The sequence below is a fragment of the Gambusia affinis genome, linkage group LG10, assembly GCF_019740435.1.
Source record: "Gambusia affinis linkage group LG10, SWU_Gaff_1.0, whole genome shotgun sequence".
Lineage (NCBI taxonomy): Eukaryota > Metazoa > Chordata > Actinopteri > Cyprinodontiformes > Poeciliidae > Gambusia > Gambusia affinis.
In genome coordinates, this window is record NC_057877.1 from 13866964 (window position 1) to 13889433 (window position 22470).

The following is a 22470-nucleotide window of genomic DNA, read 5'->3' on the forward strand; positions in this document are numbered from 1 at the left end:
AGCGCTCTCCTCCAGACTCATCATTCTCCTCACAGCATCTGCGGATGAAGGCAATGTCTGCTCCTCACAGCTCAGCTGCGAAGTCTTCCTCCGAGAGCTAAGATTCAGGATAAGAAGAGGAAGAAAAGGAGGTGAAAAAATAAGAAGGCAGTCTCAGAGAAGACAGGGAGAGAGTTAAACAGTGTAGGAAGGGGGGTTTCCTTTCTGAGGCGTTGGTGTAACTGAGGAGAGAGGGGACTGTGAAACAACGGCTGGCATCTCCCAAATGGAGTGGAATGGGTTTAAGATGGTAAGAAAGGCTGCCAATTCATTTTGAGCGTTTCTCTTCAGCTAGAGCAGGTTTTCTTATACATGTATTGTCAGTGCCTATAGTACTTGTGTTTTATACACAGCCAACAGAGTGCCACAGTTCAACTATTTCGTATGCAGCGTGTGAGGTTCTTGCAGCGAAGAAGATTGCAGCAGGGGGTTAGTCTCAAAATTCTGGAGGCAGAAAATTTTGATGATAGGAGTTGTGTGGGTGCGTGTAGAGGAATGGGGAGACTGGAGGAAAAAAAGGGAAGGGATGTATTTAACCATTTAACTAGAAGATAGCACCCATTTTATGTTAACACCGTGACTGTAAGTGTCTCCCACCCCCCAGCTATGCTGCCTTTGTACAACTCTGCAGCAGGACAGATTTTTCCCTGCAGCAGGGTGGACTGTACATTTGTAAAAAACAAAAAAACAAAACAGTGTGGATTTTAACATGTGAGAGAAAGTGCATCCAAAGTATTGCATGTAAGTTGCATGAGTGGAGATGCTGCCAAGCAGGGCAATGTGCACACAGTAGGAGTTCATTTGTCTATGGAGAGGAAGGAATATCAAATATATATTCTGGAATTTTTAATATCCACTGATTGCCTTCAGGTTTTATGTTTTTTAGTAATACGTTAACATGTTTGCATAAATACTGGGCAGTAGGCTTGGGCTGGTAGGATAACATTTAGTAAAATACCATGTTTTATTAATTAAAAAGCATGAGTACACCTATGTGGCTTCTAAGATATTATAACACATTCATTAGTTTAGTTAGAATAATTTAATCTGTAACATTTTGATTTTAGAACATAACATTTAGCAAAATTATAAAGACATGCTGTAAAAGTTTGTCAGCATTTCATTCTGAAGTGAGAATGTTTCTTGTTTAGAGTATTCTAACTTTTACCGTCCCACTATCTGCATAGTAACACTGGGAGTATAAACAAGCTGATATTAGCTAGTTTATCAGATGGGTTGTCTCTTGTGCTAGCCATCTTTCTATTACCTTCAGAAGAGTTGGTACTGCACAATACATTAAATCACTGACATTGTTGCAACAATAATACTCACAATATCACATTCACGAAGAACTGGTAGTGAATAAATTTGGGAGGATTAGCAACAGTGCTCTAAAATAGTTTTCTATTGGTCACTGTTATGTCCATTCATTCAAGGCATGGCTGTAACAGACTGCTGGTTTTCAAACTAAAGTTGGTATCATCATCTAGTTTTCAAATCAGGTCTAAAATAAGTGGCCAAATCACTGTTTTGTCTTTTAATCTACAGTTCAACATATTCTTTACATCACTGTTTGAGATTTGTTAAATGTTTTGTTTTTGTGAAAACACAAAACATCCTCTCCTTTCTTTTGACATCAAGACAACCTTAAATTGAGACCAGCATTTAAACCTTAATGCATTGTCATACCACACACAATTTAGGTTTGTAAAACCTTAAAAGAAAAATAGTGATTTGTTTTCTAATGATAGATAAACAAATCTCTTATTACATTCTTTGGTGTAAAGTGGCTCGTCCAGGACAGTAGTCATGCAGGAGCTGCCACTGGATTGGATATAATATTTGAGATTCCCTGCATTCACTCTGCATCTCAGTTAAAATATTCATTCAATTTTTTTACACTTTTTTTCTACCCTTGATGCTCACCTGATGTAAATTATGGTGGGACACTAAAAATCGTGGAGAGGAAATATCGAACAGAGAGAAAAACTTGTGTTGGCCACAGATGATAAAATTATCACAACAGTGAACAATATTCCAGCAATTGAGTGTTTTGTTATATTGTGAGGTCTAGTAACAGTGATGGGTGTCAACTGCTTTAGTAACACACTCTGACATGTTTCCCAGCAGGAAGGAGAAGTGCAGTAACCTTCTTTAAACTTGCTGGCCCGTAGTGTGCAGCAATAAGTGCAGGAGGGGCAACATGGCATTACTCTGTGCTCAGTTCATGGAGAAAAAACTGATTTGTGCATCACCTTCTCTAGCCTCTCAGCAAAAAAGCTTCAAACAACTTGTTAAAAAATTTTAGTGGCTTTTTAAAACCTTGATACTGGTAACCAACCCATGTCTACTGCGAGCATGAGGACTTCATGGTTTAGTTATCAACTTCGCTCGCCATCGTCAGACTCTTTGTCACATCTATCTATCCATTCCATCCTGGCCGCCAAGTGTCAGGTTCACTAATAAAACCAGAAACCATTTATCTTTCTGTATTTTATGCCTGTAATAGAAAACCTTGTTTCTCTCTGAATGCACTCAATAGTATTGTTTGGAATCACGTGTGCATCCATTTGTTTTCATGATGGGTGGCTGACTTTTACTGTCCAATGAATAATATTTGTGCTCTTGCTTCTTTTAGTGAAATGCCATCGAAATGCTAACAGAAATGAAGGCAATTCCTTTCAGGCTGACTTAGTTATGAAACACTGAGGCCTTCAGCCTTATGGCAGCATGCAAAGGAACACAAGACTGATGTAAGAACACTGTATATAATGTGTAGGCTGTATCTAAAGATTACATCAGTAAGAGTGTGCAGTGTTTGACAGAAATAAGAGTGAAAACAGGATATGAATTCAGAGTGGAAGAGGTGAGGGAAAAAAAAGGAAATGTTAATTGGTCTTAAATGCTTTAATGAAAAGGACACTGCGTCCCATCAGGAAGACTGACAGAACCCAGAAGTGTATCTGTAATATTTATGTATATATTTATTTAAATGTACACACAAGTGTGCTTTGACTATACTACCCTCAGGCATAACATCATGTGCTCCAAGGTTACACATCAGAACTAATAGGATGGGGTGTGTTAGGAATTAATTAGCAGCTGCCCACAAACTGTGTGCTGTTGAGAAATTTAAATGTTACCCCACATAAAAAATACCAGGTAGCAATAGACATTTGTGTTGTTTCAAATGTGAATACTGATTTGAGGAGCAATGAAGATGATTTGAGACATCATGAAGAAGTGATTGATGTATTTTTTTATCAATCACTTAACAGCCAGAAATTGAGATTGGCCAATTATTCCTCGATCAGGTCTGATCAGTGCAGATCAGTAGGTGCTTTTTCCACTTTTAACTTAATGTATGAAAACAAAGAAAGGTCCCAGCCAAGATCTAAATAAACCCAGTTCTCTCCAGTCAATCTGTAAATTGAAAATCCCTTTTGTTAGTTCTTTTAATTTTTACATTTCAGTTTGAAAATGTAATGTCATAAGACAATTAAAGAAGCAAATCTTCCTCATCACCTTGTCTGACCTCTGATAATAAAACTAACTTGCAATCCATGTAGCCAAGCACTCTACTTTCCTAAACTAATATCAAGATGAGAAACTCCTTACTTAACTTTAAGCCTCTCCACTCAGACTACTTCAGGGCTTATTATCTGTTCCAGGGAAATTATAGAATGGTGTTTGACCGCCTTGAATTGTAATTCACAAAAACTAGCAGAGATGAAAAGTGGCATGTATTTAAGGGTGGATGTTTCTTGTCAAAATCAACTTTGTCGATTCGACTTAATGCACAACACACATTGAGCAGCAAAGATATTGTTTCATCAACATGCAGAATAGTTGTTTTCTTGACTTTCACTAAGTGCATCTCAGACAAGGACAAGTGGTAAACACCGACTCTGAGAAGTCTTCTACTTTGAGTTAAGAGCACCGAGTTTTAAATGGGCTTAAATGGTCACATTGGGTGGGTTTGTGCCTTTGTGTTATTGATGTGGTTGTTGTAAATACTGTCTCTGCAGCTGTATGTGTATGACAGTGACTTTGTTTGAAAAACTCATTGGAGTCGACACATGTGGGCAGTAGTCTGTCTGCGGTATGTTACCAATGACAACTAACTGTGCAGAGCTTTACAGCGGATTATAGATAGCGGCAACGATAACTCCTGTGTCATTTAGTTGGATTATGTCTAGTAAGCCCAATAAAGTTATGCAAGAATGAATGGAAATGCTGCATCTCCTTTGGTGGCTTTTAAAATCCTACGAAAGATCAAAGTAAATGTATCCGTGATTATGTTCGTCCCACACTGATACACAGTCATCGACATCTAATGTACATTAATTTTTAACTAGTTTGTCAGTTCATTTGATGATTAAATAAATGCCATGATATAAAGCTAGATACATTTTTTTTTTTTTACTGAAAATACATGTTAATCTTGCATGGCGTATCCCATTAGTAATATGTGTGATTTGTGTTTAAAAATTTAACTACTATAACAAATTACATTTTCAAAAATATGACCGATCTACTGAGATTATTTCGCTCAAACTTTAAGCAAGCTTTAGTTCATTTTATGAGCACATAATGCCTATCAGCGTTTTAGCACTAGTGTCAGTGTAGATATTGCAAAATATTATTTATCTTCAAATGTCTTTTCCACTTTCCTTCAAACAAAAGCTGGATGGAAGCAGTTAATGAGCCCAAAGCCTGTTTGAATAAGACGTTGCTGAAGAGAGAGAAAGAAAAAAAAATCTCCTGTCCCAATTAGCACGCTTTGGTTTTTAAATATTCCTTTTGTGTGAACCCTAAACACACATGAAGACTCACAAAATGGTTACGTTAAAAATTTAATAGGCTTCCACAGTGATTTTCTTCATTTATTTAAAATGTTTTTTTCTTCTTCTCTCTCTCTCTCTCTGTTCCTCGTGCTCTTTTAAAAATGCTCAAAATCTGAGAGGCACGGCGAGGCATTCTGCTGCGAGGGGAGCAGCATTCACAAATACTAGACCTAATTCCTTTGGCAGCAGCTCAAACTGCTACAGACAGACACATAACTCCTGTGTCATTTGCAGTTGGATTATGTCTAGTAAGCCCAATAATATCCTGATGGAAGAATGAATGGAAATGTGTCTGCATCTCCTTTGTTCAGTCAAAATCACATAAAAAGATCAAAGTAAATGTATCCGTGATTATGTTCGTCCCTCACACTGATACACAGTCTAGCATCATCTAATGTACATTAATTTTAACTAGTTTGTCAGTTCATTTGATGATTAAATAAATGCCATGATATAAAGCTAGATACATTTTTTTTTTTTTTTGCACTGAAGAATACATAGTTAATCTTGCATGGCGTATCCCATTAGTAATATGTGTGATTTGTGTTTAAAAATTTAACTACTATAACAAATTACATTTTCAAAAATATGACCGATCTACTGAGATTATTTAAACTTTAAGCAAGCTTTAGTTCATTTTATGAGCACATAATGCCTATCAGCGTTAAACACTAGTGTCAGTGTAGATATTGCAAAATATTATTTATCTTCAACATGTCTTTTTCCACTTTCCTTCAAACAAAAGCTGGATGGAAGCAGTTAATGAGCCCAAAGCCTGTTTGAATATTAGTTGGTGTGAAGAGAGAAATTAGAAAAAAATCTCCTGTCCCACATTAGCACGCTTTACTGGTTTTTAAATATTCTGTGTCTGGACAATAAACACACATGAAGACTCACAAAATGGTTACGTTAAAATTTTCCTGTCTTCTGTTTCCACAGTGATTTCTTCATTTATTTAAAATGTTTTTTTCTTCTTCTCTCTCTCTCTCTCTCTGTTCCTCGTGCTCTTTTAAAAATGCTCAAAATCTGAGAGGCACGGCGAGGCATTCTGCTGCGAGGGGAGCAGCATTCACAAATACTAGACCTAATTCCTTTGGCAGCAGCTCAAACTGCTACAGACAGACACATAATCAGCTGGGGAGTGTTAGCGCCTCAGCCCACTAGCAAACACAGGACCGAGCCCTTGTTGTGCAGTGCTGCTTTTTAGAATAAATATCCTGATGGAAAATACGGGGGAAGGAATGTGTCTGTATCTCTTTGTTCAGTCAAAAACACATAAAGGAAGAGGAACACTGGCTTTCCTATATACTTTTCCTCTGACTCTTCTCAATCCACTCATCTCCTCTGTCTCCCCCTCCTCCTTCCCGGTCTCTTTCTAGCATCCTCGACTGTACCCTGCACATTTTTGTATTCATACAGATGTTTGGATTTGACTGGCAGTTTCTCCCGAGACTGTGCACAAACGGCTGACTCCTCTCATCTGCATTTTGCATCCCTGGAAGAAAAAAAAAAGAGAGAAAAAGTGAGGAGGGCGGGGGTAAGGAAGCAGCACAAAGGATGAGCAGACAGACAGGAATTGTGTGTATAAGTACGAGTTAGAGCTCCGCCGTGTCGTGTTGCCTGTTGTTTGGCGTTGGCAGCTTAACCGGCCCCAGCGCTGCTGCCTTGTGATGTTTTAAAGGACGTTTCAAGGTCATGCATTTGACAGGCCCCTGCCGCCTATGACGTATTAAACATTTATGTATTTCTGTAGCTGGATAAATTATAGATTCAGCATGCAACTGAACATGCTACAAAATGGCAGCATCGTGGTTGGTAACAGACACATCTGGGCCTACAAAGAAAGCATGCAGTGTTTTGTCTTCTATGTCGTATCATTAGTTGGTGTGTAGGAAAATAAATTAGACCTAAACCATCTATCCAAGCACATTCACCAGGATACTGGATTTTATTATTCTGTGTCTGGACAATCAAGGAAAAAGAAAACATGAGTTTGGAAAAATATTTGTATGCGTTCATCTTTCCTGTCTTCTGTTTCCCCTTCCTTCCTCTCCTCCCTGCAGCCTTTCTTCTTTTGTCTTTCCCTCAATGCTGTTCTTCTTTCCTTCCTTATTTCATGGTGAACTTTAGTATTTTATAGTTAAAAATGAACTCCAAGAACATTTTTACATTGAAACTATCAAGATGTAGACATTTATTCGTGGGTGATTTTTAAAAGGTTTGTGAATTTAGACATTCGATTCTTGTGTAACTTCAATGTTGGAGATAATTGAAGAAAGAGTTATAGTTCAACTAGATGTCACTAAAATTAGTTTCAAGTAAAGATGAAAAAAGGCTGGCAACTAATTATTAATTTGAAAATTTTTTATTATTGCATTTTTTTAGTGTTTCAGCTTCTTTAAAGCCGTGGTTCCCAACCTGTGGGCACCGCCCTTCTTAGGCCAGCACTGGAGATCTTGGACGATGGGGGCGAGGCTGTAACGTCAAAGATCACACATAACAAATACTGATGAAAAGTCTAAATGAAACTTTTACACATGCTTCCTTATCGCAAGTGTGTCTATGACGTTCCAGTGATGTAAAATAAATTTAACTACACTGTATTGCTTCTGATTAAGATGTCACAAGTCAAGGGGATAGATCAATATTTACAGTAAGACCAGCAAGAAGATGCAGCGTCCTGAATGAAGCATTATAAATAATGTAAACTGCAGTACACAGTCATTCAATAATTATAAATAATGTGAGCAGGGGTGTGGTTGAAAAACACGTACGCAGATTTGTGTGGAGTGAAGAGAACGTTTGCAAGATTTATCCATCTTGGTCAAGCGAGAGACAGACATGTGGGAAAACCTGTGACAGGTTGCCAGTCAGATTTGCATCATGATTTAGGGAACTGCTTGTCGGAAATTCAGTCTCATTTTACTGACGATAATACGGAGCCACCTGTCAAAAAGAGTATGACTTAGGAAAAACTCAGCTGTGATGATCTTACCTGCTTTCAGACTGATTCAAAAATGAGAGAAAATGTTCTAAGATTTTGATGTCAAAAAAGTTTCTGATGAGCTCTCAGACTGATGAACTCAGGTTTTTCTCTGATTTAGAATCAGATAATTTAGCTTACTGTCACAACAAAGCTAAACCATATAGGAGCTGCCTCTGCATGCTGAAATATGATCACTGGACAGAGGAATGAGAAGATAAAGATGGCTGTTAATTTTTGAGGTGAATAAAATATTTGAAATTTCATTTTCAGTTTAAAGAAATTATGAAATATTGTTTGTTGCTATGGTCAGTTTCTGTGAAGGCCATCCTACTTTTTCTTTTTTTGTTTTCACATGAAATTAATCCATGGATCAGGCCTCATGTATTCATACCTTAACTTAAAGTTGAGAGTTATATAGATGTCAATCAAACCTCAGTGCACCTGTAGATGTTTAATGTTCGGTTGTTGCTCAGACAATGGGTGGGTAAACATAGTCTTATTTTTAGGAAAAAATATATTTTAAAATGTATTTTTATGTATTGGGTTAGTTACACATATTTTTTGTGTTTCAGAAAGTTCTTCACACTTTCAACGTCATCTACAGTTAAATTCAAAATTATCTATAGCCATAGCAGATTTAAATTTAAAACTGTCTTTAAATTTTACCAGCATGTTTCTTTTGACTGGATATAAGATTAACATCTGTAGAGGGGACTAAAGATTAGGGTGATGATAAAAAGTCCATCCAATTTTAAGGATCTGGAGCTCCACCCCAAAGTTAAATTGTCAAAATGTGGAAACACGCAAAAAACTGGTCGATCGGTGAAAAGAATTATGCAGATTATTATTTTTTTCCTTTTTACAAAATGATATTTCTTTTCCATTGTTTTATTATATGCTGGGCTATGCTTGTCTAATTTCCTATCACCAACAAACTTCTTGGTTTAATACAATTATAATACATACTATTTAAAATCATAGCAGAGTTTTATGACTGTTACAGCAGTAGGAGTGATATGAAAGGTCAAACTATGGTTGATGACCCATAAAGATGGGTCTGCCCAGTATAAAGATCATAATCCTGGAGTTGACTCAATTTAAAATGAAAACCCTACTGTATGATAAACCCTCCACCTTTCTAATATAGTCTACGATCATGGGTTGTTTTGCGTGGTTATCAGACAACAGAGAATATTTATTCTTGTGGAGTCTATCCTGAGAGGAATGTGGAATATTAACAGTCATATCAGTTCATATCCACTTCCAGTTGTGAGGATTGTGTCCCATCCTTCACATGGAAATGAAGCTGGAAATTCAGGAAAAGTGACATCCTGTGCTTATCGCCTCAGATAAACGTCACCAGGAGGCATGATCAGCACCTGTTAAATTGATATTTGGGGTAGAGGACAAAAAGACAGGGATGGAAAAAATGAGAAAAATAGAGAGAAACTTGCTGTGTCTCAAGGTTCTCTTGCTTTCGCTCTCAGACTTACACACTGTTGTAGGACTCCTTTTCTTTTTTTCTTTTATAGCAATCAGCCACCACCTTTCTGTGTTGTCACCATGGCATACGCCACAGTATATGAGCAGAGATTGCCTCCTGTGGGCATTTTCAATTACTCTGCACTATACAGCAGCAGGGGGAATTTATCTGCTCATTTGAATACATGCCACTCTTAATGGGTTAGCTGGTCTGCCACAGGCCTCGGCTGTTAGCTTCGCACTCCATCTTTTGTTTCTCACTCTCTTCCTCCTGTCGCAGAATCTGTTTTTCTGTGAGAATTCAAACTTGATGTGACTTAATGTGAAGCTCTTACAGTCAGAAATGTGAAAGTCGAAGTATTAGTAGAATCTAAGAACCTGAGAAAGGCGGCTTTTAAGGGGATCTTTGTTTCACCACAGGCGGTGAATGCAGACACGCTTTTGAAGAATATGATCGTCTGAAAACGTATCTGACATATCAAAGTGTTAAACATTAAGAAAAAGTATTTGTTTTTATCAACATTGTTTACGTTTTTAGCTTTAATTTTAAGTTCTTTATTAATAGGATAACAAAAGTCCAGGTACTATTACTGAAAATAAGTTTTGGATCTACAAATATTTTAAGCTTGGGTAAATAGAGAATGTGTTTTTAGACAGACTGAACTATATGTCATTCTTGTTACAAAGACATTTTTTTGATACAATAAGAAATTTTTAAAAAAATCAAACCGAAAGCTTTTGCTTATTTCATGCAAATAAGTCAAACATGCAAAAGACTTTTTGTTTCAGATCTGCAGTGATTTACACATCTTGTTTATACAAAAATCAGACTACCTTGTTTCAATAAAATATTGTATTTTAGTATATTGTTCATTTGGTTTTCAGTATTTATTAACAAACATTGCATTTGTGCCTTCGAGATGCAAAGTTTGTATAAATTACTGGGGTTTTACTTAGTAATGCAACGAACACTCCATCTGTAGTCTGCGGACACTGTTGCTCAGAAATGAACACTCAAAATCATTTATTTTCAACATTAGTGAGATGTTTAAGTACATCTCACTAAAAGAAAGTTGTTTTTTTTATGACATACTGAGACTTTTCTAGGATTATTTTATGCTGAAATAGAGTAAGAGAGAGCAAGACATTCACCAGTAAAATATAAAGTGCAAAAAAAACTTTTATTCTTGTGAGATGACCTCTGTCATGAAACATAATTTACAGCGATTGTCTTTGGAATACTTATGGAGACTCACCCCATTTGCTAAAATAAAATCATAAAATCTTAGACTTTGCTTTCAGTTTTATAGTGCTGCAATCCTATAGTTTTCAAACCTACTATGATTAGAATATTTGATGCATCATCACATCACTTGAGAAGAATATTACTTCCAAGTGATTTGAAATAGGAAGGGAGTTAACGCTTAGCTTGTTGCGCTGTTGGTAAAGCATTTGCTTTCTCTGCAGCTACATGTAGTTTTGGGTTATTCATTGCCTCTATCAAACTTTTAAGTCATTAAGACAGATGACGGACGGCTGTCCTCTTTCCCTTGCAGCTATTAGATTATTTAAGCTCCGGTTCAGAGGGAAACCAATAAGCAGATTATACAGACACACTGCTGCACAGACGAACAGACACTCACACAATACCCAAGGCTGTGAAATGAATTCTTGAGTACAATGGTCAGCTAATGTCTATGTGCTGCAGCTCTATGCCTTTGCTGCAGGGCAGACATATATGCACACACTCACCAACAGACACACAATCAGGATGTGTCTGATGGTGGAGCAGTGATTAGATTAGGTAGAGCTCTGTTTCTGCTAAGCAGCCAGATATTTGCTCCTGCTGTACTCTCGTCCTCTAAAGTAGTGGAGCTGGGCTGTAGGTATTGTTCTTATCATATACCTTCAGGCTGTTTAGAGATTTTTTTTTTCCTTTTTCTTTTTTTTTAAAATAACTGTTTCAACAAATCCAATATCACCACTTCCAGCCTCAAAGCAGTTTTAATTAGAACTCCTACTGTGTGTTATGCTGAAAATTAAGTTCAATCAGAGGAGCTAGAAGTTTCCGTTTCTGCTCTGTTCGCCTTCAGGGATTGTTAAGCCTGCCAAAAAATGAGCATAACTGCAGGCTTAAGCAATGTGTGGATGTTTGTAGTTGGCTAGAATAGCACGACCCTGCTGAATTGCTTATTTCTGACCCAAAACATGCAGTGGGACTCTGTAACTGTGAGCATAGTCACACATGTGCATAATGTGCAGCAGTGCATCTTGGTGCGTTTTACTAAAGATAGGGTGCAGCTTTGCTTTTACGGCTGATTGCCTGCGCAGGTGCACAGCCCCATTCACCTGCATGCTGTTTGTGGAAGCGGTGTCCTCTGTCATGACACACGATGCTGCTGACTCAGTCGGATCAGCCTGCCCAGCCTCGCAGGCTGTTTTCTTACATTCTCCACACAGTGTCCCAGCTTATAACTAAAAGCAACTTCAGCGCAACACAGAAATGAGCACTGGAGAAAAGTGCTTGCTATTCACTAAAAGGCATCGCGCAGTGGTGCAGGCCTGCTCCATACACTATGTTTATTTAAAGAACAGTTACAGTAAGTGTCACCTAATGTTGGTGGAGTTTTAACAAGCGTTTGTTTTCTGTTCTGATTAATGTGGAAATATGGAAAACCTGGTTTTATTTTAAATTGGGAGAAAATTGTGTCTCTGATACGGTCAGCACACCTGTCTTACAGTTTAAAATTGGCTCTCTTATATGTATTGCTTGTTCATCTTACTTATAACAGCAATGGAGTTTCAATCATAATAAGTCATGAATCTCGCTTTGAGACCAGGATATTACAAAATTATTTGTTTTTGATGAGTTTCTGCAAGGTCTCAAAAACTCATGAAAAGTCCTGCGTTTGGTATTCTTAATTTTAGCCTAAGTCTTACAATTAATTTAATTCTGCCTTAAATTATTACATTAGTTTTTCATTGATTTTTCCATCAAGTTTTTCTTGTGAGTAAACTAATAAATTATTAGATATGCAAATATCAATGTAGGCCAATATTCACTTGATTATCCCCAACCTATAAGTAGGCCGAATATTTTAAATAAATATTTTTTCTTATTAATTAAACACTTTGTCCCACAATTGTTGCACATCAGCCAACACTTGATTGTGTCTTTTGTGTTTTATTTCAAATAAAAATAGAAGGTTAGGACATATACTTTTATACATTATTATTGCATTCTGATGAATTAATAACCCTTGACTCTATCTGAAGCATTTATTTTTTTTTTGTTTTATTTATCACTCATTGAAAATAACTCATGGATTGGTTGAAATTGGTAGATCAGATCTCAAACAAAACCAGGAAACAGAATCCCTAATCAGTCCAAAAGGTGCAGGAGGTAGATATTAGGATGCCTTTTACAGAAAGATTTTTTTTCTTAAAAATATAATTTGAAATTGTTTGCAATTAAAATTTTGTTATTCAAACCTTTAAATTGTATTTTTTTTATTATGTTTGTCTTGAAAACAACCATTTAATAGTTTAATAGTTGACTGGAACTCATCAGAATAATAAAAAACACAACTGAGTTATGTTTTTATTCTACTTAAGGCAATAAGTAGAATAAATTGAAGTAAAGCATTGAGTAAGTCATCTGGTTGTTTTTTGTAATTCCCATGGGTGGTAAATTTAAATTAAAATGCCCTAAAGTCACGAAATAAGCTCACTAAGCCCTAAATATAATTATTGTGTTATTTTATTTTTATATATTTTATTTTGTCATTCCTCTCTTTGTTTTTTCTTTGATGTTTAGGATCTGGACCTTTAGTATATCAGTCTCTGTCACGTTTGTCAGATTTATGCACCATAGTAAGAATGCATCAGACCGGATAGTGTGATGCATATTGTTAATTTATGACGTTTGGAATATAATTGACGACATATTTTGTATTTCAAATTGTCCTTTGCGATATTAGTATTGCACGCACTGATAACTGTGATTGATGTACATTTGCTATGTATTTTGCAGTTCTGTTCAGACACAAGATACCATCTCCACTAAAAGCTTTGCCCATATTTAAATTTAATTAGAGCGGGTAAAGTGCGGAAGGGGACAATGATTTAGCCTCTTTAATCCACAAAATATCCTTAGCGCCTGGGCCGACCACTGTCATTCGTCACACCCCAGGATTACAACAGGACAGACACTGATTCACAGCAAAGACATCTTACTGATTCGGCTTGAGCTGGAAGTCGAGGTGCAAGCTGCAGCAGCAAGAAGTGAGACAAAGGCTGGCAAGCTGTTGATGGGGATTTAATGTCTGAGAGGAGGAATGGCGCCACAGCTGACAGTTGGATCAGGAATTAGGAGTAAAGAGGGGAGAGTGAGGGACTGTTACTGGCACAGGAGTGAAGCGAGAGGAACGGTGATGAGGGCCGAAGAGGCCAGGCCAAGGCCAGGGCTGAGGGGCTCAGGGACAGGGATCGGGCTGACGGGCAAGGCCAGGCCTTCCATTCCAAGGTCCGGTCCCTTGTGCTCCGGGCTCCGGCCAAGCGGCCAGGCAGGTGTCCAGCTGATCTCACACCCCCACAGGGGAGGAACTGCAGAGCACCAGTCACTGGAGCTGCACAAATTGAAGTGTCATCTCTAGAGTCAAGATGCTCACCAATTTTCTGCCTGCGTTGGTGCAGAGTTGGGATTCAGCCAGTGGACAAATGGCTCCAGTTCCGCCTACAGTTTGGCTGAGCAATGAAGGCTTTAATATGTGTGTGCTACAGACATAATGTGGCTCTTAACAATATACATATAGAACGACTGGTCATTGTGCTTAAAGCATTGGATGCTCTTTGATTTTACTGCCCACGAGGGAGTATGCTTTTTCAGTTGTCAGCATGGGTTGAAAATTTGCATCAGCCATTAAAATTTGTCGGCATTTACTTCAACCACCTTTATTTATTGTCTTGGTTCCAAGAAAAAAAATAATAAAAAGAGTTAAATGTATTTACTACAAAACCGTTGGTTATCCATCTCGAATTCTGTGAAAAGAAAAAATTTTTGCCCTAGAAGTTTCAGTCGTTTCATACTTGACTTTTCAGGGAACGATGCCATGTAGGCTACTGCAGGATGTTTCTTATCCATAGATCCTGCAGAATTGATATGAGCTAATATATTGGTAATATGCTAATCAATATCCAACAGTGTACTGTAGAAAAAAATGCTAACCACACTCCAGTAAATTAAAACTACTACCAAAAAAGTCACTTTCAATCACTTATGTTTGATGAGAAGTCATGACCTGTATCATATTTTGCAAGTCAATTTATGTCAAATTAGGGAACAGAGACAAAATAAATGGCACAGAAGCAGAAAAGAACAAAATTACAACCTATAAGTATGAAATTGACATCTGTAAGGGGTTGAGTTATGCATGTTTCTTGCACAAACTGACGCTTGTGTGAGTCTGCTGATAATACTTATGGGTAAGTTCACCCCTTTGCCAATTCGGACTCTGGAACTTTAGTTCTAAAAAAGCATAAAATGTCAAGATCTGTAGTACCTCGGTAAGTTTGGATTCTGTTTAGGGTGCCTGACGTAATTTAGGACTCATGACATTTGATCTCACACAAGCATGCAAGTATTACCGAGAACTGCAAGGCAGTCTTTGAGAAAACTGCATCGATCTCGATAAACGACTGAAACATCACAAAAAGGAAAAAAGAAATAGAAGAGAGGAGGGAGAAGCAGAGAGAAAAAAAAGTCAAGTCAAAGTTAAATGAAAAATTGCTTACATACACGTCTTGCGCAGTCTGGAACATTTATTATTCTGAGTCACACAGGGAGAACAGAAGTGGAGGAGGATAGAAGAGGAGAAGAATCCATTTGGTAAAGTAGATGCAGATCGATGGGAGTGGAGGCAGGCAGGCCAGAGAGCATCACAGGAAGAGCGTGTGTCTGTGTCAGTACCTGTGATGTGTGCGTGTCTGCTTGCGTGCACGAGGCGTCCCAGATTACTTTTCCTGATTGATCCGGCCCAGCATCCGTCTGACCCGCAGGACATTTCAGAGGCTCGGAAGAGGCTGGTGGAGGTGGAGCGATGGTGAAAGGGAGAGACGGCCAGGAAGAGAGGGAGAGGAGAGAGAAATATAAAAATCAATAGCGCAGAGAGCATTACACGCAACTCGACCGGCCGAGGAACTGAGATAGTAAAGTCGTATTAATCTCTTTGTGTCTCAGTCGGTTTGATAGGAACTGCAATTCAGAGTCACTTTCTCTAAAGGAGAGCGGGTATCGGCTTTGGGGTGCAGAGAGAGGGGACGCATACTTTCTGCTATCTCTGCACCTGCAATAAATTTAGGATCAAGGTTTAATTAAAAACTGATGAAAACACACAAATAAAACCTCAGGCAAGATTGGGAGACAAAGTCTATCAACTCAGATTAGTTGAATACTGGCTCCATATTGTAGCTGCCAGGCAGTTTGTCTATCTGTGAAGTGATCCTGCATCCCAGCGTCTGCTCTGCAGTCTCTCCTGCCTCCATCTATCCTGGCCAAGTCAGGGTAAATTGATTGTCTTAGCTCTGTGGGAGAAAAGGGGGGAGAGGGAAGCTTTCACCAGGCCAGCAATAATAAAATGGTAGTTTTATTGACTAAAAGCGGACAAGTAGTGACAACACTGACCGCACTGGAAGGAAGGAAGGAAGAAAGGCAGACTTTCTCTCAATCATGATCATGTTAAATTTTTGTCTAAATGCGCTCCAGGTGACTAAGTGAGAGAGTTTTTCAAATATTAGAGGAAAGCAAATGTTTCTTCGCAGTAGGCGGAGAAAGCTTGTCCTATTTTGACAGCAGTGCCCAGATCCCACTGGCCGGAAGCCCAAGGAGACGGGAAGCACTTTTGTGGCATCAAATATTAATGATCTTATAGAGTGTATTGATTATATAATAACTTTTTTCCAGCATCTGAGAGCCGACTGAAATGTATTCCCTGAATAATTGAAAATATATCCATGAGCGGGTTTTCATCTCGGTGGTTGGCTTGTGTAATTGCACTGCAGATTCTATCTGAAGCAGCACGCGTGTGTTGTTGTGAGATAAACACAAGGATAGCGAGGATATGAAGCAAGGTTAAGCTGTGTGTGGGTGTTTGTGTGTGAGTGTCACCTGTAACTGTTTTGTTTTAATCAAATGGTTGAGCACTGAGCATCAAAAAGGAGTTCGAAATGAGATGCAGCCTCACAAACTCTCCCTCGAAGAACGTCAGCTTCATTTTCCCGACATTCTGTACCCCTGTGCTACGTCAGATGTTGGAAATGAGATTCATATGCATCTGCTTGCTGCTTCCTACATTTTTATCACCACATTTCTACATACAACCAAACCCCTGCATTGTCTGCTTGCTGCAGCACGCCATTCACTTAGTATGTAAAGTGACAGTTTTGCAGAGTGGGTAAAAATTGTGCTTGATGTTTCACCTCTGCCTAACATTTCCTTTTTTCAGGGAAGCTTTTCAAGTTTACATTTAAAGGATGGGACAAATCTCTGTGATATGCATACTTCATAGACATCCCTTTCCCTTTGGTCCCCTGCATTTCCTCTTGATTTAAAGGATGTTGGTCAGTTATGTAATATTGTATTTATTTGGCTTCAAATTCATGTTAGGCTCTTGAGATTTAACTATCCTTGTCATCGTTTACACTCCACTCTCTCACATAAATTCTACATACCTCTGATCTTAACAGAAGACCAAGATAAATCAGATTTTTTCACCTTTAATGTGATCAATAATCTGTGCAACACAATAATAAAAAAAAATCTTCAGTACATATCTGCCATCATTTATTTTCAGCTTCATCTTCCCACCATACCCAGTGAGGGTATGGTGGGAAGATGCTATCATTTACTTATAAACAAACACATCTAAGCCAAACAAAATTCCTCAACAGCACTTTTGAAAGTTTATTTTAAAAATATGAAGGTTGAGAGTTTTGGTCACAATTTCCAAAAAAGAAAAAAAAAAAACATGTACCAAAGGCATTACCAAAAAACAATATACCAGCAGTGAAGCATGGTGTCGGTGGCATCATGCTTCAGGGTTGTTTTTTCTTCAGCTAGGACTTTTCATACTGAAGAGAATTGTGATTACAAACTAAACAAAACCAGATAGGAAACCTCAGCTGTAAACCAGAGGATGAAAAGCAGCTACATCTTTAACAGCATGGTGACCAACAGCTCACATCAAGTTAAGAGTGACTTAACCAGAGGCAGAACCTTATTTTGTTTTACTTTTTTCAAACTTACTATAGGTCACATTAAAGGTTGAAAAGCTCTGAAATGAATTGTCCTTTCACGGCTTTAACTATGGGAGGACATTAAGTTTATAGATTTTTTTTTCATCCAAAGATGAATTTTAATCTTCACTAATTTAAATCTTCATAACCAATTTGCCCCAATAAAGTTTATGTTCTTCCTGACCCCACTTCAACAGTAATCCTTTGAACTTCACCACACTGAAAACAAGAGGGGGCTCCAATGATTTGTCTTTGTGATGATGCCAAAACTATCTCAATATTTACCTCCACCTGTCAGCTCGGAGATGTCATGTCTTCCTTCCTACCTTGACCTCTCCGCCCCTTCCTCTCCTTTTCCTTCCTCTCTAACTGACAGTTCATTCTCATTTAGACCTCCATTATGCATTCCTGCCTTAGTTTACAAGACACATTGACAACAGAACATGTACAGACTCTGTCTCCTCTCTTCCACCTCTGCCTCTCCCTTCCTTTGAACAATTGGAAGTGTCTTCCCCATTACTCAACCCTTGCCTTTTTATTCATCCTCCCAACTGATCCCTCACTCCTGCTCCTCGTCTCTCTGAGGGAGTAAATGAAGGCAGAGGTCATACCTTCTTTCTTCCTCTTCTCTTGCTAAATTGGCTCTTGTAGCATCCTTAGGTAGCTGCGGGCGTTTAAGCTCCCCCTCGCTCTGGAGAGTCAGTGAGCGGAGCTCCTGCTCATTTGTGGCGGCTCCGTCTCTTCAACCAGAGGCTTGTTTACCTTCAGAAAGCAAGAGGGAAGCCCTCATTATAAACTCTGCCAAGGTCATTGCAGCCACAACAGCAATCTACAAGCTTCAATTGTCACGTTTATTATTCTTTCGGCTGCGAAAATTCTGAGCATTTATAGAAATTACGTGTACAGTTCCCAGTGTTTACTTCCATTTTCACGCCTATAAAACACACTCCTGAACTGCCTTTGTTTTAGTTTAACTGGTGGTGACTGTAAAGGTACAAGAGTGTTTTTCAACAACGATGCCACATTGCCAACACCCTAATCACCCCACCTTCTCCCTTCCCCAAATCCCACCATAACCCTAATGTTGCAAAGTGAGTGTATGATGTTGACGGCGGGCTGTGCGTCCCTCCCTCCCTGTGCTCCGCTCCGTAGGGGTCGACAGAGACACAGTGGCGTCAAGCAGAGCTCCCACAGCTCCAGGGCTGGGCAGAGAAGGGATTGCTGACACAGCCAAAGATGGTAAGGAGACTCCTTCTGCCAAATGGATGGCCCAGCCATTTTACACACTCATGAAGTGATATGATCTGATATTTCACTGTGTACATAACTGCACACTCGTTGGTGATGCTGCTGACTGAGACAGTTGGAACTAGAGGAGAGATTGATGGATGGGGGCTTTATAGTGCAGGCAGCAGGGAGAAAGTGTGGCAGAGGAAGCTGTTCCTGCTGCTGACGTTTTCAGCATTTGTAGTTATTTGAGGGAGTTCAGCAGATATTCAGCCACTTAGTTTAAATTTAAATTTCTTTCTACATATTCATGCTCTAGTGGTTAAAATGATTCACACATGTCTCCTGTGATGTTTCAGAGGGACATCTTCTTCCTTTAAGACACTCAAACTTTCTCAAGTTTTTACTTCACTTTTCTTTGCTTTTTGTTCTTATTTTTAAGCACTCAAGTTCTTTTGAAACCTTTTAGTATTACTCTGGTGCACCTTTCTTTAAAGCTTTGTCACTGTTTTGCTTTGTGTTAATACCTACTGTGCTTCTCAACTTATTTTCACATTACAGCAATAAACTTTGACCTATTTCGGGGGGCTTTAAGTGACAGACGAGCAAAAGGATGTACATAACTATGACGTGGAAGCAAAATTACACATGGTTTTCAAAAATTACAACAGCAAAAAAAGTTAAATAATAGAGTTACTCTAAAGGTACAGGACAACTACAAATCTACCGAGACATGGCCATCCGCCTAAACTGACAGGCTGAGCAAGAAGTGCATTAATCAGAGAAGCAGCCAAGAGCCCAATGGTAACGCTGGAGGAGCTGCAGAGATCTATAGCTCCGGTGGACAATGAACTTAAAAGTACAGCCAGAGCTTTAATGAAATGGTTTAGATTAAACCATCTTGATGCCTTAGAATTGTTCTGTCAACATTCTGACATAACTCCAGTTGAGAATCTGTGATAAGACTTAATGGTCTCCATTCCATCTGACTGAGCTCGAGACGCTTTCCATTGAAAATGGGCAGAAATTATAGTTTCTAGATGTTCAAAGCTGGTACAGTCATACGCCATAAGACATGCAGCTGTAATTGCACCAAAAGGCAGTGATTCAATGTATTCTTAGTGAATAGATTGCACACTTTATCCATGTGTCCTTTTTCTTCCGTTTTACAGATAATCTGTAACATAAAAGGATAAAATACAGTGAAGTTTGAGGTTTTAAAGGGACAAAAAGTCCAATTTAAATTTTCAAGTTCACCATAAATCCAAGGGCTTCATAGTTCTCATGGTGTTTTAGTTCTCCGAATATGAGCAGCAGTATATGTACACATATATTTTATATCAAGTTTCAATGGAGGATTTCAGTGGGTGTGTTACTTTTAAAAAAGACCAATGCTGTATGTCCCATGCAGGGCTCGAAATATAACTCCTGAGGCTAAGCTGCAGTGTTTGTGCACAGTCAGCAAGACGTGGATGCTATGAATTGTGTCCCCAGCACCAGGCTCCACAGTGGGAGAGCCAGGACAGCTGGAGCGTTCACAACCAACATGAAGTGGACCGCTGAGCAGCACCAACGCTGGTGGGCAGGGATGAGGAGAGCAATATAATTGGCTGCTGAGACTCGGCAGGTCCTTGTTAATTAGAGGCAGCCATTTTGGTGTAAAAACTCCTCAGAATATGTCCCATGGAGTTGAAAGTCTCTCTGACAGAATGGTGCTCAGCGGGGAATGTAAACAGATTTAATAAGGCCCTCTCCAATCAACTCTGTTATGGCTACAGTAGACGCCATTCTCCCCTCGTCTTTCTCAGCCTGTCTCGGTATCTCTGTTGTGGCAGAGCGGTGAGTGAGCAGGGAAGGATACTGTCAAAAGAACAATTTGCATGCAGCTCTCATCTTAAGAGCTTTTAGACATCTCCTTGTCTGTTTGTTTTCTGCTGTGGGCCTGAGCCATTGTTCTCTCTCCGTATGTGTGCGCTGCCTTTTGAGTGCGTGCTCTTCCACTCTCTGCGGATGTATGGATGCAAACCTGAGCGTGCATTTGTGTGTTGGGAACAGGAAGCAGAAGGCTGGCATGTTTTCTGTGGAGGAACAGAGGGGTGTTAGAAAAACCAGCCTCGCTTTAAAGGCTGTTCCAGAAATGAGGGAAAGGATGGATGTTTAGCCCCAGGTAATTTATCGAGTAACATTGCTGATGTAGTTATTTGGGAAAGATCATCTGAGTCTGACAGAATTAAACTAGACGACAAGTTTACTGCAGTTGTCTGAACTTTAAGTACTCATTTTAAGGTTAGTTTAGTTATAAAAAGCCAAACATTAAAAATAGATTTCATTTGCTTTACATGACATGTCAGAAACACAAATGATTCCATCAATATTCATCACACAAAGTGATATATATTAAGTGTTATTTGTATTTCTTTGATAATTATGGCTTGAAGCTAGGGAAAACCCAAAATCTTGTTTTTCAGAAAATTCAAAGTTATTACGTTCTGTTATGAACTATGGTATCATAGGAGAGACAGATTACTTGAAAGTTGTCCAGGAGACACTCGATGAAGAACATCAGAAAACGTCATTGCTAAGGATTACTGGGTGCTCATGTATGCAAACAAATAGGTGCTGGAAGGAAAAAGTGTGTCAGAAAAAGTATAAAATAAAAAAATATGCATAAACATTTTTCTGTTAAATAATAAAATCCTTTGCATAATTTATTGTATCACATATAGATAAAAGGTAATTAAAGCCAAGAAATGAGCACAAAGTAAGTGTGTAATTTGGTCTTTTTTTCCCCTGGAAACTATTTCTGGAGTCAGAAGGAAATTTTTAAATTGTGCTTTGAGCTATATTATTAGAACACCAGCCCCGCCTTTTGATAATCCAGAAATAGAGAAACAGGACTTGTCTTTTCTCCTTTGCTAAAACCAGCCAGCTTCCAAGTGCAGCCTTTCTGCTCATACTTAAGGATAGTTAAAAATAGACTGAAAGCTGAATAGTTTAGCAAGGGGAAAGAAGAGATCTGAGCGATGACTTACAAATTTGATGCAATCAGATTAAAGGGCGTTTGCATCATCAGCTTTTTGTGCCATAATGTTAGGTCAGAAAGAGCTTTTGCTGTTGTATGACAGGACTCGAGTACACCTTTTAGTTTTCGTGACTCTTCATGCAGAATCACCATCAATGCAGTCCATCAGAGACAGAAAACAGAGGATTTAAGATCTGTGGTAAAAAATAGTTTCTGTTCCTCTTCCATTTTTTGCTTGAGTGGCAAAACAGGCTATTTACTATCTTATGCACACTCTCTTCCTAATGTACACAACAGATGTTTCATTTGATCACGTGAACACGTTTAATCTAACTGTGTGTGTAGTTCCTCGTAATGTTGAAATAATCAAAAGTCAGACAGTTTTGGTAGGAAATGTGGAAATCACCTCTCCCTGGCTCTCATTTCTTTGCACTTCTGTCTGCGTTTTCTCACACTCACAGCGACCTCACAGTCCCTCTGTGAACACTTTGATCCTGAGATCCTCTGCAAAAAACTCCTATATAAATATGCAAACCTCCCTCTGTCACAGCAGCAGCATCAGCCATCAGACTGCC

The 22470-nt window shown here is 38.7% G+C and overlaps 2 protein-coding genes across 12 annotated transcripts in view; one reads left to right on the forward strand and one right to left on the reverse strand.

The window, feature by feature from the left end:
- The window catches only part of agbl4 (AGBL carboxypeptidase 4), a 442148-nt gene that overhangs the window by 316697 nt on the left and 102981 nt on the right, over window positions 1-22470 (reverse strand). The window contains exon 3 of the mRNA XM_044130229.1: window positions 15323-15435. Within this exon, the coding sequence (XP_043986164.1) occupies window positions 15323-15435 (113 nt within the window). The remainder of the gene's footprint in view (window positions 1-15322; window positions 15436-22470) is intronic.
- The window catches only part of elavl4 (ELAV like neuron-specific RNA binding protein 4), a 91494-nt gene that overhangs the window by 17252 nt on the left and 51772 nt on the right, over window positions 1-22470 (forward strand). For 8 of the 11 annotated variants that reach the window (XM_044130241.1, XM_044130231.1, XM_044130233.1 and 5 more), the window contains one exon: window positions 18799-18885. In XM_044130241.1, coding sequence (XP_043986176.1) covers window positions 18799-18885 — 87 coding nt within the window. Of the gene's footprint in view, window positions 1-2; window positions 290-18798; window positions 18886-22470 lie in introns of those variants that run through there. The other 3 variants (XM_044130239.1, XM_044130242.1, XM_044130240.1) reach the window with 3 other exon arrangements.